This window comes from Hirundo rustica, chromosome 7 (genome assembly GCF_015227805.2).
Source record: "Hirundo rustica isolate bHirRus1 chromosome 7, bHirRus1.pri.v3, whole genome shotgun sequence".
Lineage (NCBI taxonomy): Eukaryota > Metazoa > Chordata > Aves > Passeriformes > Hirundinidae > Hirundo > Hirundo rustica.
Genome location: NC_053456.1, coordinates 6,466,823 through 6,494,802, shown reverse-complemented (window position 1 = coordinate 6,494,802; position 27,980 = coordinate 6,466,823). Strand labels below are relative to the sequence as shown.

The 27,980-nt window shown below is 38.8% G+C and overlaps 1 protein-coding gene across 5 annotated transcripts in view; it reads left to right on the top strand.

Moving 5' to 3' along the window:
• ACMSD (aminocarboxymuconate semialdehyde decarboxylase) overlaps positions 1–26,903 on the top strand; it is a 39,729-nt gene extending 12,826 nt beyond the window's left edge. For 2 of the 5 annotated variants that reach the window (XM_040070148.2, XM_040070150.2), the window contains 10 exons: positions 4,791–5,152; positions 7,983–8,027; positions 10,265–10,361; positions 14,167–14,216; positions 15,504–15,740; positions 17,831–17,924; positions 19,494–19,589; positions 20,065–20,237; positions 25,850–25,948; positions 26,166–26,903. In XM_040070148.2, coding sequence (XP_039926082.1) covers positions 5,096–5,152; positions 7,983–8,027; positions 10,265–10,361; positions 14,167–14,216; positions 15,504–15,740; positions 17,831–17,924; positions 19,494–19,589; positions 20,065–20,237; positions 25,850–25,948; positions 26,166–26,228 — 1,011 coding nt within the window. In that variant the 5' untranslated portion in view covers positions 4,791–5,095 and the 3' untranslated portion in view covers positions 26,229–26,903. Of the gene's footprint in view, positions 1–3,944; positions 4,036–4,790; positions 5,153–7,982; positions 8,028–10,264; positions 10,362–14,166; positions 14,217–15,503; positions 15,741–17,830; positions 17,925–19,493; positions 19,590–20,064; positions 20,238–25,849; positions 25,949–26,165 lie in introns of those variants that run through there. The other 3 variants (XM_040070151.2, XM_040070152.2, XM_040070154.2) reach the window with 3 other exon arrangements.
• The last annotated feature ends 1,077 nt before the right edge of the window (positions 26,904–27,980 follow it).

Sequence of the window (27,980 nt, the reverse complement as noted above, 5' to 3'; positions counted from 1 at the left end):
TCTGTAACAACTGGGTTTCCTGGGGACTTAAGGGGTCTTTCTGTTGGATCTGAAATTATTAATTACCATAGAGCTCTTCTAAAACACCTGCAATTTTTTTTCAATTGTTATAATGTTTACATGAAACATTAGATGGAGATGAGTGGCAATATCCTGAAGAGGGAAATAGATCTTATTTAGGAGCAGTTTTATTTCTGATCTTCACACTGAGAAATTAACACAGATGTTTTGGTGTATCTGCAATACAGTCCTGGCTGTAGTTGTAACCAAGAAAGTGCCAATTTCTTAATCATTTTTAGCAAAGAAAGGGGGGAAAATCAAGCAAATTAGTAAACGCATTTAAATACAACCAGGAAGTCATGGATCTATTTTAGTTGTGGTGAAGAAGGTGGCTCATCCTCAGAGGCTGTTATTAAATTCCTAATGCCAGAATATAAAAAGAAAAGGCAGTACCTGCCTGTTTGTAGGGACTCAGCAAGTGAAATCAGGCTCCAGGAATGTTCTGGGGAGGAATTCCTCTGCCAAGCTCCCCCCTCCTGATGAATGAATGAATGAATGAATGCAGCTGCAGCACGAAACCCCAAACCTTTCCATGGTAAACATCTGCAGAGCTGGAGAGGTCTTTGCTTTGGCACTCACTTCCTCTCTGAAGCACTGAAAGCTCTGAGAAGACTGTCCTTGTCCCCAAAATTCAGATGTGCCCAAACAGGGGCACAGAGGGGCCTCTGCAAAGAGGGAAAAGTGAGGATTTGACTATCTAGCACACAGGAAAAAAAGATGTTGAGACAACATACGGCAGGAGTTACTATTTATTTGTTATAGGCACCAGCCTTATAAATAATTGAAACTATTTCAGATGTTACCATGGGGTATTAACTTGAAAATTACGACTTTTTGGTATCTGTAGGCTTCATTCCATCTGTTCTTTCTGGCCCACGTTTATGCTGCTGGTATCTGTCTGGTTGCTGCCACTGCACAGGAGTGACACTTGGCCTGGTACATGCTTAAATAGAGTATTTTTCATTTGCTTGAGTCTAGACATGGGGAAGAAAAATAAAGTTCTATTTTTCTCGCACTGGCATTTTAGAAAATATCTATTTAATTAACATTTTTGGTTGAAGGTTTCTATGCAAGATAAATACACGGTCAGTGTAAATTGCAATTGTAGCGTATTAAGAAAATAATTATGCTATTTGAAGGTTAGCCATATAATTTTCTTTTATTCTTTTAGAATGGCAGTTGAATTTCAACGATGTCATATTTTCTAGAAACAAGGATATTTTAATGGCTTAACTTAGGCAGCAGAGAACACAGTAATGGTCACGAATTTGGCAGAGGACATTGCTTTCACCACTGTGTGATTCATCAGAACCCTTGTAGGATGGTGTGGTCACAGAGCAGCGCAGGGCTGCCAAAGGCATCAGCAGCCTTGGCCACCTTTACACTACAGATTTTAGTGACAAACACAGCCTGGGGCAGGTCTAACAGAGAGCCCACCTGGGCAGCATCACCCTGGGCTTGTGCAACCATGAAGCTTCACCGTGCACAGTTAATAGCTGAGGTCTTGGAAGCATCAGAGAGAGGGGCAGCAGCACAGTGTCACACCTGAGCTAAAAGGCCAACTTCTCTGCAAGGCTAAATTGGCTCAAGATACAGGGCAGCAGCAGCTCTGATGTCTGTCTAAGAGGCTCTTACAGTTGTTTGTTCTGCAAAAGGCTTTTTAATAACAAAGTGGAAAATCTTCTGCTCTCCATCGTTTAGTGGCGAGTACACCCGCGCTGCTGCCACCTTGAGCTGGTTCAGCTGGCTGTAGATTGGAGGTGTGTGTGCCTTTCCAGCTGCATTCTGGAAATGTGTATAAAGGGAACCCTGGCATTGCAGCCCAGCTGGCTGTGAGAGCCACCAGGAGCTCAGGCAGTCACACTGGAGCATTTGGTTTATTGCACTGGAGAACAGGGAATCATAATACCACCCACTCTCCAGGATACATCTTGGGTGAGGACTTTACTGCTGTAGCTGTAGCTGGATATGTCCTCCTGGTGTAGCTCTGCTAGGTGAAATAATGTCTTCCTGTGAAAAATAGCACTTGGGAGCCACACGTGGAACGTGCTGCATGGGAACTGCATAATGTTATTCCTCATTAGGAGGGAAACCATAACCACTGTTGCTCTTCCCCGCAGAACTCAGACCACACCACTCCCACTGAAGTCTGTGTTCTTTGGAGTCCCAGAAGAGCTTTAAGTTCTGTGATCACGCTAATTTAATAGGAGAGCTTTAATTATTTGATACCACAGGAAAAAAAAAAAAAAAAATGGAATTACTGACTGTTGCATCCTTTCCAAATCTGACATTTCCAAGCAGGTCTGTAATGGCAGTCTCAAAGGACCCGTGCAGTCCCCGGCACAGCCAAAGGATAACCTGTTGCTAAGCAACCAATATAAGTGTGCTGCTCAACATTTATTTCATTTGGAAAGGAACGTGTTCTTTAAGTACTTCATCTTAGCCACGAAGCACAAAGAGTTTTCCACTTGTTTTTCTGCAGCTGTGCACATGTGTAAAACAGCCAATTTGCACAACCAAATGTGCACTTCCAAGAAAAGATGCCAGAGAGAAATGTATAAAAAACTGGCATGAGTGCTTTAGCCCTTTTTAAGATCAGCATCCTGAACTTGCCCCTTTGTGTCTTTGTTCAGCCTAATGGAAAATGGGCTGCCTTGGAGCATGGATGCGGCGGAGCTCTCTGCAGAGCTCACCAGTGTTTGTTGATGCAGCCTCTTTTGAAGATGTCAGGGTTTTCCCGCTGATCTGAAGAAACACTTTCCATCCTGATAAGCAAAGGCCAGAACACAACACCGAATTTCCATCCTGGAGACTCCAAATCTCAGATTCTGCTAGTTTCAGAAAAGCAGCTAAATAGCTTCAGAAAGAGCACTTAATGCCCTACAATTAACAACACCATTTTCACTTTAGCACTTGTGCCCACAGTGAAATAAAACTGCAGATCTGCTGGGCTTTTGTGTGTGTATCTGAAATCAGCCTTGGCCGAATAGTCTCCAGCTAGATTGTCCTTGGAGGAGTTGTTAGTCATGTTTTTAGAGCTTTTTGTTCTAGGCAGTGAAGGTCTTTCTGCTGCTGACCCCACAGCTCATGCTGGATATAGACAGATGTCTCACTGCCCTTTGATCAAGTGACATGGATACACATTTTGCCTTCAACGGGTGTGGTTTCCAAACGATGTCTTTTGTTAAATGAAATGCAGCGTGGGAGTACTACAGTGTTTGCAAGCTAAGCCGTGTCTTGGGAGCAGTAACTAACAACTACGGCTTTTTTTAGAGCCGGAGAAAATTGAGCTCAGCGTTGAAGAAATGCAGCTGAGCTCTGCATGGAATCCTGCAGCTTTGGTGCCTGAAGACCCCTTGGTGTCTTAGACTATTCAGGTGCACAAATCTCTCCCCGCCCCTCTCCCTCACTTCACCCTGCTTTCTGTGCTTGAGTAGGGAATTGTCTCCCAGACATCTCTTCAAGGGAGGACTCGCTTTAAGTGTTTGCCTCCATCTGTGGATTCACAATGCAGAGCTCCCAGAGCCGAATCAATGCTTCTTTCTTCTGTCAGCTGTAGTCCATGCAGGAGCAGCACTGTCAACAGGCTGACACATCACACGGCGTGGCTGTCACATCTGGGAGCAGGAGAGCAAATTCGCTGCTTAACCTGGCAGCCAGGTCGTGAAGAGATTGATTTGGGGTTTGAGATGGATATAATTGCTATTTTCAATCCCAGAGTTTTGATCTGTTAAAGTAAATCATTGTCTGTCTTGCTTTATCTAGGGAATACTTTCCCAAAACTGCTGCTCCCTATTTCTTTGGAACATTTAGTCTTCAAGTGACCTCTTTCTGCAGAGAAGTACAAGATCAACCAACCAACCAACCCTGTCAAAAGAAGTTGACATGAAAAATAACTCCTGAGAAAGTTACCTGACCAAATCCAAAGCAGACTCGCTTAATGAGTGAACAAGCAGGGAAATACAGGAGTCTGGGGTTTGTTTTTTTTTTCCAAGTCCAAATACAATAGGGAAATCAGGAAAAGGATAAAACAAAATGGGCCACTTATTTTTCAAGACGCTTGATTTCAAGTTGCAAGATTCGCAACAGCATTTGAGTTTGGTGGGGGGAAAAATCAGCATTTTTCACTAAAAAAAGCTAATCAGGGAATGTTAACAAACACTCAGGAGAGGACGCTGTGTGAGTAACATATACTGAAATAAAACGACAGGGGGAATAAATTACAGACAAAAATACAGCACAAATAAAGAGCAAGGGTATCTTAAGCAAAGTGTAATTCTAAATTGAGTAAAGGGCAAAAGATGAGATGTAGTTTCACAGGAAATCTGAAATAGCTCCAGTTAAGCTTAACTTAGGATGCAGAAGCTGTTATATTTGAAATGCATCTATGTATTACTGTATAGTTGAGGCATCTTGAGAGGCTGTAAGCATCATTATGCAGTAGCTTGTGTAAATATCCTGAGTGAACCAAGGATGAGGAGGGGGAATATAAAATGCAGAGCATAGATTTGGCTAAAATTCAATATTTGGAAGGGGGTTTAATAAAACCTTAAAGAAAATGCAAGAGAGAAAAATAGAATAGATGAGGATGTGTGACTCTGCCACAGGTATATTATGTGCCCTCTACAAATTATTTCACAACCCAAGAGGGAGAAAGGAAGAAATCCAAGTCAGCATGTTTAATACATTTATTCTAACTCAAATTTACTGAATTATTTTCGACATTTTAGATTCTGCGTAAAATAAATCCCTTCCTAGCGCCAACATAAACAAGTATTTTCCCTCTGCCCTCGGAGAGCTGCAGTTTATGCATTAACAGGCACTTTCTGCTGGAATTCTTTGTTCTTTTGGAGAGCCACACCTCTGGAATCCGGCTCCCCGGTTGGCCACTGTACCCCGTTCTCCTGATAGGGCAGCAGGTGGATCTGGACAGCAGCCAAAGTGAATAACCTGTGACCCAGGGACACCAGGGACAGCAGCACTGACACAGAAAACATCAGCACCGAAGGAGTATTTCTCCCCTGGCACTTCAAAAATGAAAATTGATATTCACAGCCACATTCTGCCCAAGGAATGGCCTGACCTAAAAAAGGTAATAAGAGTTTAGATAGTCAGCGCCTCACGTTATCAGCAAGCATTTCTGCCAATGTGGGTTTTGAAAGAAAAATGAATGAAGGGTTCTGGGGTAAATATCTCTTGGTTTTGGTCTAATTTGGGATTTTTTTTTTTTCAACTGTAAAATATTTGTATTGCACTACTTTGAAAATCAAGAGTCCAGACAGAAGGGGCTGTAAAACTGGGCTCTGTTCCCCGCTTTTTATTTATTCTGAAGCAATACTTAGAAGTTTTCCTTGAGTTTTTTGAGACACAAAATATTTGGATGATAAGGTATAAAATCCACTTTTGTGATGACAACAGAGCTTTTCTGTTCTGTTCCTAAATGGTATTCACTTTAGTTTGAAATAAAATAAATAATCAAATATTAGACAAAATTAATAACAAAGACAAATTCATTCACACCATTATACCCACAGGCATGAAATCATTAACTTCAGGGGGAGTGGGGTCACTCTAAGTACAGCTAATTGATGATAATTTTACTAATATCTGCTGTTTTTTCAGTTACTGGAAAGAAGTAGCCTATTGTATTTAAAATAGAAAATCTCAGTTGTCAGAACACTGAAGCTTTAAGTGAACTTCTGTTGACTTATTATTGTTGTTGTTATTCAGTGACATAAATTTATTCTTGCCCACAATATTTTTCATGATCTTGTGAAATGGATTTTAGAATGAAAAATGTCATTTAGGTTTTAATGTAATCAATCTGAAAGGATTTCATATCTATTAGCTCTGCATTTCTGTGATTTAAGCAGTCCAGTTTCAGTCAATATTAGAGAGAGAGCAGCTGGGAAATGTAAACAGCATATTAGAAAAAAAAAAGTCATGAGAAAAACTGGCATTAAAAACATACATAGGATTATTTCTTCATTAGTCATGAATAATAACATTATTATGCACAAAACCTCCTGGAAAGGAATGCTGGTTTCCTTGTTCAGCCAGGAAGGTTTTTATAAATATCCAGTTGAACCTCCTATTTGTAATAATAACAGCTCCTGATGAAAAACACATACACTGGATAATGTAGGTGAGTATACAGATACTTCTAGAATACTTACGCCTGTTTTAAATGGATAGGAGTTTAAATATCCAGACTACAAAGACAAGTTACTTTTTCATGTTTCAGATTTTGTTGCCTTTGTGCAATAAATTCATAAAAATGCCTATAGAATTCCTTCACTCTGATGTCATACGGTTTGGGTTGTTTTTGTTGTTTTTTTTTTTTTTTTAATTAAATATTTTTGTCTGCAATAAATTCACTGAGATAAAATGACCCCAAGAATTCCTTGATGTTCACAGATGTACATCCACACTAAATTCACCAATGTTGAATGCTGTGGGCCAGCATTGTATTTCTTTAAACAGATAGAAAGGGGAAAATACCAAATTTTTTTAAATTTAATTTGCACCTGCTAGGTTTTTTTTCCCTCTGTTCTGAGTGATTCAATGGTTTATTAATGGGCTCAGAGTAGAAAACAACTCTCAGAATTCCCTGGAGTCCTCTGGAAATTCAAGCCATTAACACAGATCTCTCCATTTCATGCAAGGAAAACCAATGAGGCATCTTAACAGGCACACATTTAGTTAGTGCTAAACTTCTCTGTCTTTGTAAATACTGGACCTTGAAACTAGAAAATTCTATTGGCAAGATACTGATTTAACAGCCAAGGAAAATATCTCAAGTATAAGAAATCACAGGAAAAGCAGATCTGGACTGTCAATACCTACAACTAATAGCTGAGGGGAAGAAAGAATAAAATAAATTCAAAACCAGACTCGTGAGTTTTACTCTTGCCTATGGGCTCCTTCAGTACCCATTTCAGGTACTTTGTTCTGCTCAGCTTACAATTACAATTATGGATCTAGCTTAAAGTTCTCATTAGTTGTCACTCATCAAACATTCCCAAAATGTCAGTATTTTTAGATGTGTATAAACCTACAAATGTATCAATTTAAATAAAATCTACCTAGTTGCATAGTTAAACAGAGCTCACAGCCCCAGTGCCTGTGTCTCTGGCTGAGGTCAGGAGGTTTGCTCTTCACACCCACATTAGGAAAGCTCACAGTGGCATTAACTTCTGGTTTGGTATCACAGGAAATTCAGGACTGTGTCCAAATCCTTTACACTTCAGTGAAACAAATGCTTGCTCTTGCTTAGTTTCCTTTTAAATGTTTCTTTTTTTGAACTTGGAATTCTGAGCATTGTTTTCACTCAGAGATTTCAAGAGTTCATTCATTTCTAATTGATAATTTATGAAAGTAAAAGGAAATAAGTATCTTGTGTAGGTTTTGCAGTTTTTTGCCTGAACAATTCTGAACCTCTCTGGAAGAATCAATGAGCATCTAAGCTTCTCCTTTTTAGCTTCTCTTCCCTGTTTAAATATTAATAGACAAGAGGCTGACCTTCACTCCTGCTGCTGAATCATGGAAGCTGAAAAGTGGAATCAATGCATCTTTGTGCTAATGATTAACTGATCACAGATTGGAAAGTTGTCAGCTCAATTTTCACCCTGCCAGATGCTTAATTTAATATTTTCTGTGTCAAAATTATTTCAGTCAGAACCTCAATGTTGTGAGCAACTTCAAGCATTTTTAAAGCAGTTGTTTAAAAGCACTTCTGCTGAGGTCAGTGAAGCTGCTCTGGCTCAAAGATGAGCACACGTAAGAGTTTCTCCTGAGTGAGGTATTTTTGTGAGAACTGCTATTACTATTACTATTATTATTATTATTATTATTATTATTATTATTATTACTACTACTGCAGAGAGCTAACTAGCACTGGCTTTCTGTTCTTTCCTCCGCAGAGATACGGATACGGTGGATGGGTGCAGCTGGACCATCACTGCAAGGTTTGGGCTCTTTGGTGCTCAGAGCTGATCTTGCACAGCAGATCTATTCAGAAGCAAAGTGGCAATAAGATTGGCTCTGTCTTTAGTACAGATTTCCCTGGAGGTCTGTTTCCTAGGAAGCAGTACCAGGCCAAGTCCTAATATACCTCAGCAGAACCTTTTGTCCTTAAAGATGAAACTCCCTCTCTTGTATGAAGCAGCATCCATTCTTCTTCTTAAAATTCATCTCCTTTTAACTCTTGGAGTGGATAGCTCTGAGAAAGTCTTTTCAACAAGACAGGCCAGGTAAAGCAGATTACAAATGGATTTGGGTTGAGTTAAATGCAGTCATCTGTTTGAGAAGCAAACCCAAAAGGAACTGATATTTTAGTAAACAAGAGCGAGCCACCTGCGGAACCAAAGCGTGGATGGCACAGCTTTTGGGAGAGGTGGCAGCTGCAGGAAGGAGACAAGGGCTGGTCACATCTCTGGTGATTTTGTTTACAGGTCTGATGCTAAAACTCTGTGCTAAATATAGTTTGCAGGGGAACTTTGTGGCAAGTCAATAATGGCCTCACATGCTCTGCCGAGAATTCCATCTGGCCTACTTCCGTCTGGAAATGTTGCACGACAAAAAGTGCATGGCAAAATAAAATCCTGCTCAGACATGTGGACCTGAGGATGCTAACTCCTAAGATTAAAAAAACCCCAAAGGCTTCCCACATCTTTCTCTGAAGAAGCACCAGGGTCAAACTGGAAGAAAATAATTAGGTGCATATTTTAAAAGTGCAGTTGGGGATGTGACCGAGTAGTTTAGTGATGGGAGAATTTTAAATGTAGTTCGCTGAACCAAATCAGCCTGCAGGACTTAATTTTTAAGTGTCTCTCTCTTAATTGCCACATACATTGATTAAAATGTTAAATATTAGATGATTTTCAGGTTGGGATAGAGAAGTATAAAATAGAATGGATGGGATAAAGAAGTATAAAATAGAATGGAGGAGTAAAGTCCATGTGATCTATTCATATGTGATGAAGTGCTCCGCTCTACTCTGCCTTTTTCTCGCACCCCAAATATTTGTTTGTTTATTGCACAACCTGCATCAGTGCACTAAACTTTTCTTCATGTATTTGAGTGTATGGCTACAGTAAACCTCTCCATCAGGTCGTAAAACCAGTTTTACAAGAACCTGAAGTATTTCACCAGGGGATAAGGACCCTGTAATTGTAATATTTCAAGTAATTTTCACAACCTGTGATACAGCTAACAAGTCTCTTGACAGGTTGCCAAGGCAGCACACTTAGATTTGTGGAGGAGGGCTTTAAAATATTCATTAGGAGAGTATATTTGTGAATGATATATGAAGTTAATAATAAATTCAAGGTTAAGAACAGTTTGGTGAGTTGTGTCTCATCCATTTGTGCCAAGAGAAATCCCATTGTGCCTGCAGCAGCTGGTGGGGACCCCGAATTGGAACAGAAAATTTGCTCAACGTGGTGACACTGCCTCTCTTTGAACAATTCACACATCAGCCAAATAGGAAGTTTAAAAAGTTTCCATGACGATAAAGGGACAGTGTAGAATTTCATGACTGTGATAACATTTTGAATTTCCTAAGTCTGGAAATTGGTGAGATAGGAGAAAGGTTTTACCCTAGTTCAGTTCATGGATTTATACTGTGTTTAAGTTTTGGTTGGGATTTTTTTTTTTCCCAAATTCTTCAATAGTTTTTTTTCTTCCCAAGGAGAAAACTGAAGACAACACAATAGTTCTCCTTTTGTCTCAGTATCACTGGTGTTAAGAAATCGCTGGACTGAAATGAACTGTGTTGCACAATTATTTCTGTAGTTACTGGAATCATTGTGATGCTATTGACTTTAAAAGAACACATACATACCCAAAGGGAAAATTTAGCACAGATGTAATTAGAGCATTGTTTTTGAGGTCAAAATTTGGTTTGAGGATAAACTCAGATTAAGGTACCTGGTGTGTTTTCCAAATAAATACAGAGTGATGGACATTGTAAAAGGAAGGAGATTTTTAAATTATTATTCTGAAGAATTAAATCTGAACTATAAATGACTGTTCTATTCATGCCTATTTTAAACATAGTCTTTGTTTAAAAATACCTACTGAATAGAAATAAAAGATCAAAATTTTGCCACTGAATTTCTGTAAGGAGCACAATATAGAGAGACTATAAATCAGCAGGTACTACTTTGTCACATTTATAATATATGAAAATGTCATTTCACAGGGACAGGCAAAGATGATGAAGGATGGAAAGGTTTTTAGAGTTATTCAAGAGAACTGCTGGGATCCAGAAGTACGGATTAAAGAGATGGACCAGTCAGGTACCTCCATGAAGGAACTCAAATCATTGTGCTTCATTTAGAGTAACAACTTCTCTGTCAGTCCATCTGAAAGTGCTCAACAACAATATCAAAAAAAAAAAAAAAAAAAAAGGTTTAGCATACTAATTCCTTGGTTCAAATCTGTTGGAAGTCATTGGAAACTGATGTGCTTTATACTCAGAAGGAAGCTGTGCACATAACTTTCCTTGTTCTCAGTAGCAATTTATTCCTCACTAGAATTTATTAATTTCGATAGGATTTAAGGCACCAAGGAACTCACTAACAAAAGTAAGGATGACTGACCCTGGGCTTGGAATGGCACCATGCATTCCACTTAAAATGTGATTCATGTAAAGGAGGAGGAAGCCCTTTCAGTTTTATTCCAAATATAAAAAATATTCTTTTTACACATAGGATTTCTTGTATGTCTGTCTCCTTTTCTAATACCTATTTTCTGTTTAGCCACGTTGCAGCTCATTCTGTGTTTTTGCTGGAGGACTCTGAGCCTAGAGAACTGGTACTTTGTCAGAAAAGGGAGTTTTCCTCATTTAGAAACTTAACCAGATGCTAAATTTGCAAATTTATTTTCCATCATGTTACCTGCAAGCCACTAAATAAGGTTGGTAAGATGGGAGACTGAGGATGAGGGAAAGAATTTCTAGGCTGATCCGTTATTTTTTGCTATTTCTTATTAACATTGTAATTCCAAATTACTCTTGTAAGAGAAATATTATGTTACTAAAGATTTTTTTTTTCTTAGATTGAGGCCTGAATAGTTCCTACATCAGTTTCCCAGCAGACACAGCTTGAATATCTTCAACTTTTCATAAGGAACAAGCACCTTAAATTGCTTAAAAGAGCAGATACTGTACAAGCAGCATCTTTATGATTATTGTTTCCTCCTCTCAGGCCTTATCACCCTCGACAAGCATATGGAAGAGGTTGTAGCCAGCAGGGAGTTGGTCTCTTCTCCAAGATAATGAGTAATAAACAAGAAGAAATGGCCTGAAATTGCACCAGGGAAGGTTTAGACTGGATATTAGGAAATATTTCTTCACTAAAAGCGTTGTCAAGCCCTAGAACAGCCCTGGTGGAGTCCCCATCCCTGGAGGGATTTAAAGGATGCGTAGATGTGGTGTTTGGGGACATGGTTCAGTGGTGGCCTTGGCAGAACTGGATTCATGGCTGGAATCAATGATCTTAGAGGTCTTTTCCAACCTAAATTACTCTGTGGTTCTGTGTTAGGAGATCCTGTGGGTTATTCTTAGGGAGGTTTAGTGCAGCACATAACATAGGCTAGCTTGGGAACTCACCAGGTACTGGGCTATTATGTAAACACAATTCAAATAATTTTCATCTACTTCATTTTCACCCTGGAAAAGGAGTATTTGAAACTCCAACCATTAGACATTTAAAGGGAATTCCAGAAAGCCTTTGCAAACTCTGAAATATGCTGCCTTGTCACAGAAACATAGAATCATGCCTTGACTAGACTCTAATGTTTCTCTGAGTTAGCTCAGGGATTTTGGGGATTACCAAATCACTCAACTACAGACTGGATCATAAATAGCCTTTGGGCATCTTTCTCTTTCAGATATTTCCCTCAGCACTAATGGCAAGTTTCTACAAAACAGTTCTGCCCCACGTTTGTTGTAGACAAAGGGAAAGCACAGGAGGATTTGGTTTTTTTCTTTCAAATTTTTGCAGCAGCTCTCCAGAAAAGAAAATGCATCATGAAAGCAGCATCACAATATTTCTTCATGAACTAAACAGTGCTCGCTCGGTTAAAAAAAAATCTAAACCTGTATGTTACAGCACCATCTGGTGACTTGTGCCCTAAAAATGTCCCTTTTTATTACAGCACTCCAGACATACAGGCATCAGCCAATTAATTATGTGGGGGGGGGAAAAAAGGCCTCGGTGTTTTTCATTCTTTCATCCTCACTGCTCTGCTAATGATAAATATGGACCACATTTACTCCTTTTTGGTTTAGAAAGCTGTGGCTACTTAGTTCAAAGACTGCTTTCTCTTACACAGGCTGAGACAGATTATACCCAAAAATTTAACCTCCAAACATGGCATAATTTTGGGGCAAAGATGCAAGGAGTCTCCCAGCTGAACAAAACTGGGCTCAGTCACTGAAAGGTATTTTTAACTCAGAGAGAGAATTTAGAGCTTGGATGCTAAAGGGCTTTGTCTGTGCAATGCCCAAGAAATCCTGCCAGTAATAAGAAATGGTCTCCAGTGGACCAAAGAGACTAAATTAGTTCTCCTAATCATATGTCCTGAGTCTAATTGATGTACATACTTCTGTCTTGATCCACTCAATAAAACAAGCTATCCATGTAACTCAATAAAACAAGCTGTAAAAGTAATTAACATCACAGTTCTGTGACACAAATCATCACAATTTTGTTTGAGAGAATAAATCAGTTCATCCTAACTGCCTTTCCTTGTTATTTCCTCCTTTGTAAAACCCTCTGAAGAGGGTGAAAAAGTAGAGGCTTTTCTGTGCTGATTCTTCTTCCTAAAGCTAATGTCTAGGAAGAGTCAGCTTGGAAATGTACCTTCAAGGTTTATGTTAAATTTGCTCAGAATTGTAAAATGGATTGAAAGCAGATACAGTGGTTATTGTGGAAAACATGGAGAATGTCCCCAACAGACTAATCAAGTGTCCATATTGGTGGATGATCCAAATGGAATAATTCAGTATTTACATAATTTTGCAGACCTAATCCTTACCCCTAAACCATCACTGCTGTACATAATATTAATCAGATCTTGTAGAAATCTGAGTCAGCTTCTCCTCTTGTTTCCTACTTAAACTTCTGAGGAGGAGGATAAATCATTTCAATCATTCCAATGTTTTGGCAAGTCTTAGATTTCTCCTAGAGTTCATTCTCCTGGAGTTTTTTTCTGCCATCTTTTGTTCCAGTAGTTATTACTAACAACCAAGTTGAAATTTTTAGAGCATGGCAAGATATGTGCAAAAATATTACAAACAGACCTAAAAAAACCAAAACAAAACATTTTTGCATGTACCTGTTTTGTGAATTCCTAATTACTGTTTATTGTTTATTTTGTTTGTCTGCCAGGTTTGTTGTTTTCACTCCAGTAACCTGTCACACACAATGTTATGATATAGATTTGTGTTTGAGCAGAAACAAAACAACATGGACTGAGGTCTTTTCATTTTTAACATCAAAGTTACTTCTGAAATCAGGCAGATTTTTTTATATTTACAACCTCAGTAGTCCAGACACAAGATTAATGCAACCTAACACAATATAGCTGTGTGAACACTTAGGAAAACATTGTTTAACGACCATTGTTAACATAATGTTATTTATCTTTGGGCTAATTCATTTATTTATTTAATCTATATGACAAATTAACCCCAAAATGAACCTGAGTTACTGTATTTTGTTGGCTTAATGTCAGTTTCATTCATGTGAGAGTAATACTAAATTGCTATTTTAATTGTTTGTACATGTGCATACTAAATCCTCCTAAAAATAAAACGACCTAATTTCACAAATTATCTAGTATGAATATGGCAGTGTTTTTTCTTTCAACGTAGCAAAAATATCCAAATGCTAAGAAATTGATACACTATGAGGTTTATTGCCATGATCCTTCATTTAAAAAAATAATAATTTCTCTATGTCACTGTTAGATCAGCCTTTCATATCATTAAAGCTTTTACGTTCTGCCTCTCAATCCAGAGTTCTTTCCTGTTTGTAACAGATTTTCAAAAGCAGACAACAAAAAAGGAAGCATTAATATTTGCCTTTTCTTACTCAGGAGTCACCGTCCAAGTCCTGTCCACAGTCCCTGTGATGTTCAGCTACTGGGTACGTTCCCATTAACATATTTCATCATTCATACGCAGCAACGGCTTAAAAATGCAGAAGCGCCTTCCTACAAATTGCAGTAGTCACTACAACTGTTGTGCTGTGAAAACAAAAAGGCAAAAAAGGAGTGCAGCTATGAGAAGATGTCTGCAGGATGTCCTGGCAAAGCTCCACACCGGAGCACACACCGTGAGAAAAGAGGAAACAATTCAATTCCTTCTGGGGGCAGCTGGAAACGGAGAGAAAAGATATGTACAACATGAACCCATGGTTAGCAGGCAGATGCATATGTACACATTCCATGAAAGCTAGACATCAATCAGTATTTCCTCAGAGAAAAAAAAAAAAAAAAGGCATAAAAGATGTATTTGTGGCCTTGTCCCAGTTTCTTTTAAACGTGGCATGGGACTCTTTAACCTAGAATGCTTTGAGTCTTAAAATTCAGGAGCAAATTTAAGTTCCTGTGTTCCCCAGGTGGTGATCTTGAATGCTTCCAAGAAATAAAACAGCTGAGGAGATAAATCACAGCAAAATGCTGTTCTAAATACATTCTGAGTGTGACGATTTAGCAGTGTATACAGGTCAGGATGTTTATATGTAAATGGATTTGTGCATTAGGAACCATTGTGTTCAGTCCACATATAAGAAATACTATTGGTATTCAGAATTTCATGTTACTAACCTCTCTTCAAAATTTTATTCTGGTATCTAAGGGAATATTTTCCATTAAATATGTATTTGGGGGAAAAAAACCCATTGATTGCATGGATATTGCATTTTTTCAAATTATGGATGTTATCTCCTTCTAAATGTTAGAGAAGTTTGCTCAAGCATTCTCTGTAGAATTCACATGCTCCAGCACCTCACATTTCTTATTTTTATTTCTTCAGCTCCAGTAATAGAGAGTAAATATTCATTGCTATGCATAAAAATTATATACTGAGATTTTTTGCATCGGGATTAAAAAAAAAAAACCAGGATGGATTTCCACAAAAGACCAGGTACTTATGTGCATCAGCAACCTGGACTTTATCACACTCATCCTGAGCAGTAAAGGCAACAGCAGTTGATAAAATATTCAAGAGAAAAAGCAGAACTGCACCCAGAGGTTTTAAAGCCAGGCAGAATTTAGCCCTGCTGCTTTCCAGCTATTCAGAACCGTAAAGCAAATTTGGGTTCAAACCCTGCCTATCGGTTGTTTGCGCTGACATTTATCCAATAACTTCCAAAGGTGATAACATTTGAGAACTATATTTAAATCTACTGTTCTGCTTCATATCTTGCCAGGCCAAACCTCAGGATACTTTAGATCTCGCCCAGATATTAAACAATGACTTAGCAGCTACGGTAAAAAAGTACCCCAAGAGGTTTGTTGGGCTGGGCACGTTACCCCTGCAAGCTCCAGAGCTGGCTGTGAAGGAAATGCATCGGTGTGTGAATGAGCTTGGATTTCCTGGAGTGCAGATAGGATCTCACGTCAATGAGTGGGACCTGAACGCCCCAGAGCTGTACGAGATTTATGCCGTGAGTAGCTGCTGCTTTTCTTCTTTGGGGGAATACTGCGATGTGGAAATCTGTCTGAAAATACACATTCAGTCATCGTTTGAGCCCTCTAATCTGCTTGGTGATCAGAGAGACTCAGCTTTAATTGTAAATGATAATTCTTTATAGGATAAGATGGCACATACAATACAATATATTCGATACACAATAATGCAACATATTCTGAAACATATTTTATAAATTTGCTTTTTATTAAAAATAGAAAACATTTTATAATAATTAATAACAAATTTCATCTTATCACATGAGTTCTCACTGTAGATCTGCCTTCTTGATTTGTGAGGATAAGTCCAACCCTACTGAAATAATTGATAAAACTCCCTGAGATTATCAGATACCTATAGCAACAAAGCACCACACAGAACTATGGTAAACAGGACCAAAATTTCCAAACTGAATGTATTGATTATCAAATGAATTAATAGGTAGCATTTCTTAAATAGCCTGAGGTCCAGACGAGAATGGTCATTTGTCTAAATTAGGGGTTTAATCAATGTCCATTCTGAATCTGTTTCTCAAGTTATTAGAGCTGTCAGCTTGGAATTGATTCACAGAAGTTATTTTGCAGGATGCTCAATTTATTCAAAAACTCTGTTGCTGCAGCCCCTGGACTATTTGTTTTTATGGCCATATACAGCCAGATATCAACATCTGCCCTTGGAGGTGCCCACATTTATGGAATCACAGCGTGGCTGAGGTTGGGAGGAGCCTCTGGACCAACCCCCTGCTCAAGCAGGGCCACCTACAGCCAGATCCCAGGACCTTGCCCAGGCAGCTTTGAAATATCTCCAAGGATGAAAACACCACAATCCCTCTGGGCAACCTGATGTTTCCTGATCTCCACTGAACCTTCTCTCCTCGGGGCCAAACAGTCCCAGTCCTCCCAGGCTTTCCTCACAGGAGAGATGCTCAGTCCCTTCATCATCTTGGAATCCTCTCCAGTAACTCCAAGTCTCTCTGCTGCTGAGATCCCTCTCTTGTTCTGGGATCTCTCTCATACTGTACATCCTCCAGCTCGTGCTTCACACATGTAGGAAGTAACCCCTTTCATTTTTAGAAACATCTCTGGGTAACACAGATTATGAAATTAAGCCATAGCGGATCATGAACTCTGCCAAATTACCAGGCCAGTTATCGAATTGCTATTTTTAGTTTACAAATGTAGATGGCAATTATTCTCCACGATCCAAAAGTTGCAGCTTTTATTTATGCATGTATGGGTAAACAAACCCAAAATTTTCGAATGTGTGATAATCTCCTTAGCAACAAGAGCATGTCCAGAAATACATCTGACAAAACGAAGCTGTTAAATCCTGGTTAAGCATATGAATGACTCTGATGACTGTGTATTTAAATTTAAGTACACAGTTAAATTACACAGTCAAAGTCTGCATCCAACACTAGTCTTCTGTTTTCCTTTCCAAAGATGTCAGTAGTTTCAGAAAAATTACCATACTTGTGTAGAGATGGATTACTGATCAGAATACAGCCAGATTTTGAACTCTTAGGAAGGATTAGGAATATTTTTAAGTTTTTTTTTTTTAAGACAGCCAGATGTCCCCAAAGCGGACAAATGTAGTGCCACTCAGTGAAAAATTCTGAATGCAGCTGAAACAATTCTGCAAAAGCATCCTCAAATGGTTCTATAAGACATCATGGGAATTCACCCTCATATGTGCAATGAAACCAAAAGAATGTTTGCCTGTGCTTACACCACAGGATGGCTGAAAAACATAGCTGGAAAATCATTTTTATACTGCATTATTCTGAGAAACACTTGGTTCACTAAAGAGACGTTATCATCTCTGCTTCCAATCCTGTAGCCACAGGAAGAGCTGTGAAACTGAGTGAGGACTTCAGAATACGGCCCAGGGGAGTAAATACAGCCCATTTACAGCCAACTATTGCTTATAGTTCTTACCTGTGGGCCTATTTTCATTACTAGTACTACTGCTCAGTACAAATTTGCAGGTCATTGAAAAGCATGACTAAGATCTGAGATGCATTTTGCTATGATTAGTCAAGATTTAGACCCTTTCTTTTTGCTGCAGGCTGCTGAGAAATTAAATTGCTGTCTCTTTGTGCATCCCTGGGACATGCAGATAGATGGGAGGATGTCCAAATATTGGTTTCCCTGGCTAATAGGTAAGTGTATATTTACTCTGCTTCATCTACATTTATGAATTGGATTATACCCAGGAGATTGTTGCCAAGTAAAGTACAAGTACAGAGAAAATTACATCGTTTTTCTGTCAAACTTCCTTTTTTTTAATCTAGTATTATGATTAAGTCTGTTGTGTAAACTCAGCAGTCATTTGTTTCTAAGCTTGTTTAGTTTTTCTTTTAAACTCTTGGAATTAAAATTATTCAGCAACAGACTCACAACAGAATATAGTATTCTCTTTTGCCCTAAATACAAAGAGCAGATACAAGGAAGAAGTGAATCATCTCAGAAATGAGCTCCTTAAAAACAACAGGAGTCAATGGAGGAGTAAGCAAAACCAAGCATTACTTCCTAGAATATCTTGGGTTATTTCTTAGAAACAGGTTGATGAGAGAAGAACTAAATCTAACTTTAGATCAACTGTAGCTGAAAGAACGTGTACTTTGGAAGCTCTCAGTAGATGTAGGATATTATCTAGTTTCATTTTTCCCCATTTGATAGGTAAATCATAACACTGAATAACAGAAGCAGGATTATTCTGCTACCCAGAAAAGTTCAGATCTGATTCTCACCGCATGTATTTTGTTCTGTGTTGATTTGTTTTATACAGTTTTGCAATGCTGCCAGTTCTAAAAAACATACACAAGATACATATAATGCACATTCTGCTTGGAAAACCTTGCTGGTCCCAGTCACCGGTGCATTATCTTGAAACAGTATCAGTTAATCTTAATCAGAGCAGGCTCAACAACACAGATCTAAGAAGAAAATAAAATTATTGCATTTACTTAACGAAGTATAAATAGAGTATTTTCTTATTAAGCCTAACAATGCTTTGCATCTGAGGGTATGGTAAAACATTAATAAAAATAACCTTTTGAGCTGGAGAGGTGCTGTCTCCCCCATAAATGAGGGGAACTGAGATCCTAATATCAAGCTGCATGTCTAAAGTTAGGTGTTTAAAATGGCATGATATTCTAAATATGTTGGGTGTGCTCAGAACCTGAGGCTGCTGTAGGAACCTCAAATCCTGTTCTGTTTCCAACTGGGCATCCAACTCAGCCAGGAGCAAAGGGAGAGACAGGTTAGTTCCAAAGTGCAGGATCCGGCATCATGTCATAACTGAACCCCAAATCTGTGTAGGAATATCCATCAACATGTCTGCCCCACTTTCCACACAAAAGAAACACACAAGTGGAGCCGAGAAGACACCCTGGCGCATTCCAGACATTTCTTTGAGCAAGGATAACGGGAATCAGGCCTATACTTGGTATTTCAGGACATACCCAGCCTGTCTGTCGTCTGTCCTAGTGGTATGGAATAAAAACTGGACTTAGAAGTCCAGGCCTGTGTCCTCATTTCAGTTAATTAGAGTTCAACTCCACATCCCTCCAGCAGAAATAATGCATGACCTCTGGCAGCTGCCCTCCAAGTATTACTTTTTCAGCTGGCTCAAGGCTAGTGGAAGAAAATTAAAATAACATTTAAAAATCAAATAGAAAATTTTAAAAGTAAAGCTCTTATACAATTAATATGTTTTTTCTTCTTAGGCATGCCGACAGAAACAACCATGGCCATTTGCTCCATGATTATGGGAGGAATTTTTGAAAAATTCCCTAAGCTGAAAGTTTGCTTTGCACATGGAGGTGAGTAGTGTACCACGTGAAACTCCTGCTCTTTGGCTGAGCATGGTACAGTTGTATTTTCTGATATCTCAGCTAAAGGGGTCACCACATGAAGCCTGCCACCAGCTGAGCACTGTCACCCCAGAGATGACAGTCTGACAGATCAGCTGCTTCCCTGAACGCTCTCCAGCCTGCAGGGTTTGAACTGGTACAACAGCCTTGAAGGGAAACAAAAAGGAAGGGGAGGCAGCAGGTGGTTTAAGGAAAGGGACGAGGAAGCAGCAGGAGGAATTTGGGCATCACAGTAGTGAAGAAGTGAGAAAAATGGAGAAAGAAGCTAATGAAGGTAAAGGAATAAAAAAACCACTGGTGCAGAGCACTTTCTTCCTAAAGAGCTGACAAGAAAACATACGGATCTTTGGTGATAAGGTGGCTTTTTTTTCCCCTCTTACATATTTTCAGCTTCTTAAAAGTTATTAAAAATTCCTTCCTGCAGGTGGAGCTTTCCCATACACAGTGGGCCGAATCTCCCATGGATTCAACGTGCGCCCCGATTTGTGTGCCATGGATAATAAGGTGGATCCAAGGAAATACCTTGGCTCATTTTACACAGACTCTCTTGTCCACGACCGTGGGGCACTGAGGCTGCTAACAAGTGTAGTAGGAGAGGTGAGTTTCAGTGTTTCCAGAATTGGGTGAGTCATTCTTCAGTTAGTTTTCCAGGAAACAGCAAAAGGAGAAGAGAAGAAGAAAGTAGGGAGAAGAGAGTGTCACCCAGTGAAATAAACTGATGGGCTTCTGCCTTGTTGATAATGTTTTTACCATATGGATTTATTGAAATGGTGGGTTTAATCCAGGAAATCATGCACTGTCAGCCTTAGTTCCATCCTTCTCTAAGCTTGTTCAGGATGGGACTTCGAGCAAAGATGGCTTCAATTTGGAGCCTGGTTTTCAAGTGGCTTAATTTTCAAACTCAAGTGCATGCTTGAAGAAATCAAATTGTATTTCCACCTGGGAAGTTACAGACAGAAAAAAAATCAGTAATAAGAAAAGCTTTAGAGAGTATCTCAGGGAAACAATTAATCATTATGGGTTTGCAGAAGTATTTCAATTGTTTGCAGAGAAATCTTTGTACTTTAGCCAACCATTTAAATGAGGTACAGCATGGGACAGAAAAACCCTAAAACATTCAAATAATCCCTTCTCATTTATTAAATGCTCAGGAAGGGATTGCAGATGACATCCCTCATGCCAGCTTCCAATGGATCACTGCAAATCAACAAGATTTGTTGCTGCCTTTGTGCTTTGATTTCTGCACCTCACGGTGTGTCGGCAGCCAGAGGCAGATACCTCCCAGATGTCAAAGCAGAAATGCAAGCTTTGACAGGGATTTTCTTGTCTCAACAGCTGCAGTCCTGTGTCCTCTACATCACTGCCTAGGCTCTCATGGTTTGAAGCTGTTGCTGTCATCAGGGCCTCCTGTATGACCAAAGTTCACAAACACCACTCAGCTGATTGATTTTCTTTCTACAAGAAAGAATCCGTTGGTTTCCCATTTTCCTCCCAATATTATGAACAGGTTACTGCAATAAATCTGCACTAGAACTGGTACAGAAGTGACTTGCCTAGGCCAAACAAAAATAGCAAAGCAGCACTCTTGCTTTCTTTGTTGTGTTACTCTGAGCTCAGGTATCACACTTTAAAATCTGTGGGGTTTTGGGTTGTGCTGCACAGGAGGTCTGTGGCTTTGGGAATGGACTTGTGCCTGCAGCTCCCCTGCAGCACTTGTGCCTGTTAGGAGAACTTTGCCTTTGAAGATTCATGGAAAATTCAACCATGTGACAGCATGACTACAGCTTGAAACAACAGTATGGAAATGTTTTTGAGGTGTTTGTGTTTGTACAATACAGTAACACTGCAGCTCTAAGGAGTGGAGACAGAATAACTTTTTTGTTAAACCCACCCTGAACCAAAAATAGATTTATGGAAAGACTCCCATAAAATGTGCAAAGAAAATGCCATGGAGCCTAATTCCATCAGAAACAAGCAAGATAAAACCCAGGTTAATTTACTCAAAAATATCTGCTAATAGCTGTTAGTACTGGAAAGTTCAATGCCACTCAGGTGGCATTGGCCATCTCTGTCCCAGGGATTAATTTCAGGCACCAGATGGGTTACTAATAAAATACTAGGACTCCCTCTCAATACTAGTTGCTTTTAATTTCTGTTACCAGCCTCTAAATAGCAAATATATCACGGCCCACAGCCCCGCAGTTTTTGATATGCATTATCTTTTCAATCTAACTGTAGCTTAGAGTAAGCAAGTGGCTTTAAGGTGTTTTCTTACAATAGATTTTAAAGTTTTACTGTGTGTGATGTGCTCTTCCATTTTATAAGACACCCAAAGACTTATGGAGTAACAACAGTTCAACACTTGCCTCTGTTACCTCCTCTTCTGAGAAATCTCCCCAAATCCAGACCCTGCTCATCATAAGCATACTTTTGTTCCACATGCAGTACTAGTACACAAGGATGAGTCTAGCTCTTGAATTTTAAATTGCCAGTGCAAGGAGAAAAGATCACTCTCTTGTTTCCTTTTACCCATTTTAAAATGTTGGGAGCCATGTTTTGTCTTTGTTAGAAAGACCTTGGTAAATTAGCAGCTGTGTGACTCAGCCTGGCTGAGACCACGGATTCTTTTTGGGATCTGAATCTGTTGTTAAGCTGAAGGGTAGGTGTCAAGAGAAAAGCAGAAAGGAAAGTACAACAGGATGCTGAATCCATTGCTGAAGAACTGAGGGGGTTTTTTGTCTGAACTTGTATAGCACACAAGTCTAAGGGCACTTCTGCTTTAGAGTCAGCTTTGCATCTCAAGGCTGCTCTAAACTATTGCTGCTGTAGGAAAGCTGCTGTCTTTGCACCACAATTTAATTTCTCTACTTTTCAGCCTAAGAAGCTGCACATAGACTCTGGTCCTTAATTGTGATTAGTCTTTGTAACTGGAATTAAGTTCTTTGAGGAGAGACATTATGGACTGTTATTTGATAATCTAAAAGTCACTCAGCATAAGCCTCAGTATCTTATTTATTTTGTCAACAGAGTTTTAAAATTAAGAGTCTGAACACAATAAATTTGGCCAGCATAGTACACAGGATGTTGGTGTCTTCTTTAATTCTTCTCTGAGTATTGTGAGCTCACGCAGCATGACATCAGGTGCAATCCCAGTGCTGAAAAGTCATGAGTCAGATACCAAAAACATCAATGTCTTTTACACTCAGGAGAACTTTCTTTCTCTTTTCAATAGCCTAAGGCACCTTGTCCTTGAAAACAAAAACATTCACATCACAATTTCAAACTACTTTATAACCATGAAGATTAAAAACCCTCTTTTTCTAAGGAAAGTTGACATTCTCACATAACACCCTTCCACGAGTCGAATGCCTAAAGAAACACCAAATATCTCAGCGCTTTCAGTGCAGTCACGTGTTGGCAGAGTAACACACAGAGCATTAATAAATGCTGGGCTAAAAACAACGTGTTGGAGTCTTGAGGCTGACGCTGTAACTTTGTGAGCTGGAGGTTTGAAACAGGCCAGCTCTCCAGGGAACAGCTCAGAGCTGGGCAGGAGGGCAGCAGTGTGAGGGAAGATGTGAAGATGTGCTTGGCCACGGCTTTGGCTCCCTGGGGAACAGCCACTGCCAGCACCAGCGTGTGGAGCGCTGGCCTTGAGCTGATCCGCGTTAAAATCCGCTGCCAGCTGGGATGAGTCGTGGCCATACCTCATCCCTTCTTAGTTTGGGCTGCAGGTTCATTGGGGATGGAAGCAGAAATACACATTTCTGGGAGAGAATTTTGTGAGAGTGCAGAATCGCTGCGGTCCTTCGCTCCCCCCGTGATGAGGTGGCAGGAGGTGAATACAAATAAACACAAAACCCCCAACGTTGCTGGCTATAAAAAGTGAAGAACTGGGTTGACGTGGGATTAAATGATTCAGGGCATCTCTGCAAAAACTTCCCCGTGGTGATTCCTCCAGAGCCGTCATCCAAAGGCTGGCCAGAAGTTGGAGCTGAACTGACACAGCGTTCTGGACTTTTTTCAGGTGTATCATGGGAGTAGGAAAGAAGGCATGTTGAAAGAATTCAAGGCAAATACAATTTTATCCTCACGTAAAAGGATGAATTCATGCTTAAAGCTTTTTGAGATTCATTTTCAGATTTGGGCCCTTATTACTGTGAAAAAAATTGTGCTGAGTAGCAGGGTCCACTGAGGTTAATCATTAGCCTCATGTACCTCTCTAATAGGAGAGGTGTGCTAATTAAGACCTCCGAGTCTGCTAGGGAAAATTGACTTTGTTGATATGGTTTGGAAGAATATAACAGTACATGACATTTGTTTTTCTTACCTGAAATAAGCATCTAATTGAATATTATAAATAAGATAATATATTTAGCTGCTTCAAAGTGCACACATTCAAATCTATTTTGTTTAGTCTATGCTCAGAACTGGATTTATTAGAGGGTATAAATTTTCCATGTTAATCTTATGTTAATTTTTCTATAATAAATTAGAATACAGGGCAGAACATAGAACAATTGAATGTGCCCCTTCTGTTTAGATTTTGGGCGGTTTGTATAGGTTCTTTCAGAGACTTTTGGGTGACATCTAGTGGAGATTATTTTATTTTTTTTTTTTTTAAGCATTTGACAAGTAAGAAAAACAAACCATTTCAGAAAATAACTGAATGATGTTTTCTTCACCCTATTTCAGTACTGAGTTCAAACCAGAGTTCAAACATTATAACAAGCGTCCAAAATTCATCATTTCAATTTCAAATCCATGAGCCATTTAAAACCATAGATTTTTAATGAAAACAGGTTTTGGGGGTTTTTTTTGTTTTTTTTTTTTTTTTTGTTTGTTTTGTTTTTTGTTTTGTTTTGTTTTTTGTTTTGTTTTGTTTTGTTTTGTTTTTGTTTTTTTCCCCCAAATCCTCCTGCCTGCAGGAGATGAAGCCTAAAGGAAAACAGACTTTTGATAAAATCATGAGAGTTGGCAGTATGCACTCTCCAAGGTTGATAAACAGGGAAATACCATTCCAGAGAGAAAATGAACCTGTAACAATGTGGTCCTATTGAGGATCTGCTCATTTTTTTTCATCTCTGAACACAGGGATGTTGCACACAGATTTTTATTGAATTTTCTTTTCACCGACTTACTTTCAGAAACAAATCCTATCATGTCACCCATATTTTCAGGTACATGTTTCATTTTATTACATCTTTTAAAACAGCACTGAGACAATTACATGTTATTACATGTTCTTCTCACCCACTGAAAATTTTAAATTTGTGTAGGTGCATTTGGCCCAAAATTTCAAATTCAGGACTGCAAATCCAAGCATCTTTTCTGAGTTTGGTGGAGAAGTTCCTGAGATTCTTACAGAAAAGTATCCAAAAGCCTCATGCACATTTTGTACTTTGACACCAGTACAGAGCATGGAATGAGTAAGGCAAAACTCAGAAAGAATAATTCTGTGTATCCTTTACTGGCTATTTAATCATGGCAACACTTAACCAAGATTAATCACTGCAATTTAGGCAGACCTCTTACAGGGGCTGTTACCTTTCAAACCAGCACCACAGTCCAGAAAATCAGTCTGAGTAGGAAATGTGTTTTAAAAATGTTTTTTTTTTTAAAGCATTTGACAAGGAAGAAAAACAAACCATTTCAGAAAAAAAACTGGATTGTGTTTTCTTCACCTTATTTCAGTGTTGAACTCTGGTAAGAGAGTTCAAACATTATAACAGGTTCTAACTGTGTTTTATTCACCCAAGCAATAGACACTCATGCCACAGGCCTGGGATTTGCATTTTCAACTTTCTACTTATCAAAATTAAAATACCATAACTTCAGTTAGACAACACAAAAATGATTAATAAATAACCTGCATTTTTTTTCCAAATAAAATCTATCCAAAAGACTCTTGAGTCATTGTTTTCAAGCTTTGTTCTTTCCTAGTGGAAGTTACGGTCTTCATATTCATTTTCATAATTAATCAGTCCAATATATAAATGTAATTTCTTGTACTTCATTATACATTCCAGAAAGCATGTGCTCTGTTGTGTAATGTTAATTATAAAGCAATTAAAAATCTGAAAAAATTAAAATTTATGGGTTTAAAATATAATATTCATGCTACTATAATATCACATTAATATTAATCGTATTTAAACTCTGTTGCTTAATGTTACTACGAAATGTACAACTCTTTTTTTTATTACCAGGACAAAGTTATTTTGGGGACAGATTACCCTTTTCCACTTGGGGAGCTGGAACCTGGAAAATTGATTGATTCAATGGATGATTTTGACCATAAACTGAAGGTATGATTTTTACATTTGAGGGGGTTCCCCTCCTTTTTAAGTCTCTGTTTGAAACATGAGATAAAACACTGAAAAATCAGTGTAGTACACTGATTTCTGCAAAGACTGGAAGAGGCCCTTCAGTCTCTTTGCAGCAGTTCCTTTTAAAGCACAGGTAAAAGCATTTGAGTTAAATATGAGCTAAACACAAACATATGTATGTGTTTTGTTTTTACAGGATAAACTCAAGGCTGGAAATGCTCTGGAATTTTTGGGTCTTAGCAGAAAACAATTTGAATAATTATGAAGTACTAAAGTGACTAAACTTCATAAATAATATCCTTATATATTCTATCAGCGTGTGCAATTGTACACATGAAAAATAAAATTGACAATTATCTGACAGTCTCCTGTTATTTCCAAAACAGAAGCAGGGACACTGGAAATGAGTATGCACAGGGTTCAGGCTGTTTTTAAACAATTCTGAAATCCTAGCTTTCCTAATAAAGGAGAGATTTCATCTTTTGCAGATGTAATAGGAACCCCTGAATTATAATCAATGCTATGCTATTAGGACTTGATTCTCAGGAAGGAGAGAGCTGAGAAAACGTTGTACCCACTACATTCCTGCCATTGTTATGATGGACAAACAGAATTTGAAAGAATATTAAACCAGAATTTAAACAATGTTGATGCCCAATAAAAAGCAACATTTGCTTTTATCCCCTGGTGGAAAATGCAGCACACCACACTCAGCTCAGCACTGCAGGTGCACTCGTGCTTTGTCAGTGTTGTGACAGGATGGAAAAGGTCTGCGTGGGGACTTTACGTTTTAGCTGCCACCCACACCATTGGGAACTTATTCATCAGAAACAGTTTGAACAATATGGTTGCAGGTGCAGAAATAATGTATTTGTGTGGCTAATACTTGGTCTCTCACTGTCACTGTCACAATAAATGCTGGTGTTTGGCAACAGCATGGGTTAATGTTCTGTTCCTCACAAAATGCTTCCTAAAAGTAAGGCTGGATGCTTTAAATGTTGCAGTGCTAACGTTCTCCCTCAGCTTGAGTCCTGCCATAGGAATTGGAAGGTGATTCACTTTATAGACTATTGATTGAAACAGGTTTTCATTATTATCCAGTGAGTGCACAGGCATCCTCCTCGCAAGAGAATTTTGTGCCAGTCAGAAAAATGCTGATTAGCACTTAACAGTCTTTGTTCTCATGGGAACATTGGCTGCTACGTGTGGTGTCACCGTTCTTCTGTCCAGTCTTGGAACATTCCAGGCAAAACAGTGTTAGACAGAAGTTCTTCTTAGCTCTGGCCATAGCTGTCACAGACTGAACCTGAGGGATGTTGAACATCAGCAGTTCTTGCTGATCCTAGCTTCAAAAAAAGCTCTGTCCTTCTTTACAGCATCAAACCCACCTCTCCACTCCCCTCCCCCCAAAAAAAATAAGTGGTTTGTGAAGTAGTTGGAGCTGAAGTAGTCAGCAGCTCAGAGGTTTAGAATATCAAGTTTTTAAGTAAGAGGAAAAGAAGAGCCAGAAAATAGCTTTAACAATATTTATTGTCCTCAGGTTCGCAAGGGTTCTGTTGACCTTTTGTATTTAAATATCCACATGCAGGCATTGAGTTTTCAGCATGTATTGTTTTTTAACCAGATTGTTTTAATTAAATTTCAAAGTCAAAAGACATTTTCATTCTCATACTCCCCTTCAGTACACATGATTCTCACAGATGTTTAAACTGATTTAAGAGGAAAATACATTGTGATTCCTCCAATACATTTTAATTGGATTAATTCTTCCATTTTTTATGAATTAAGTCAGTTAAGTTAGAGAAAATGCAATGTCATATCTTTGGGGATCAGGGTCTGGAACGTCTCCAATAGCAAGAACAGTATTTAATTACCTTAACCTGTGACTAAATGGGTGATTGCAGTACCCTGCATGGGAGTTAATTAATGTGCATACCCTGCATAAATCATACTCATTATGCACTGTCATTATTTAATGATATTCTACCTATTCTTGATATGTTACAATTTC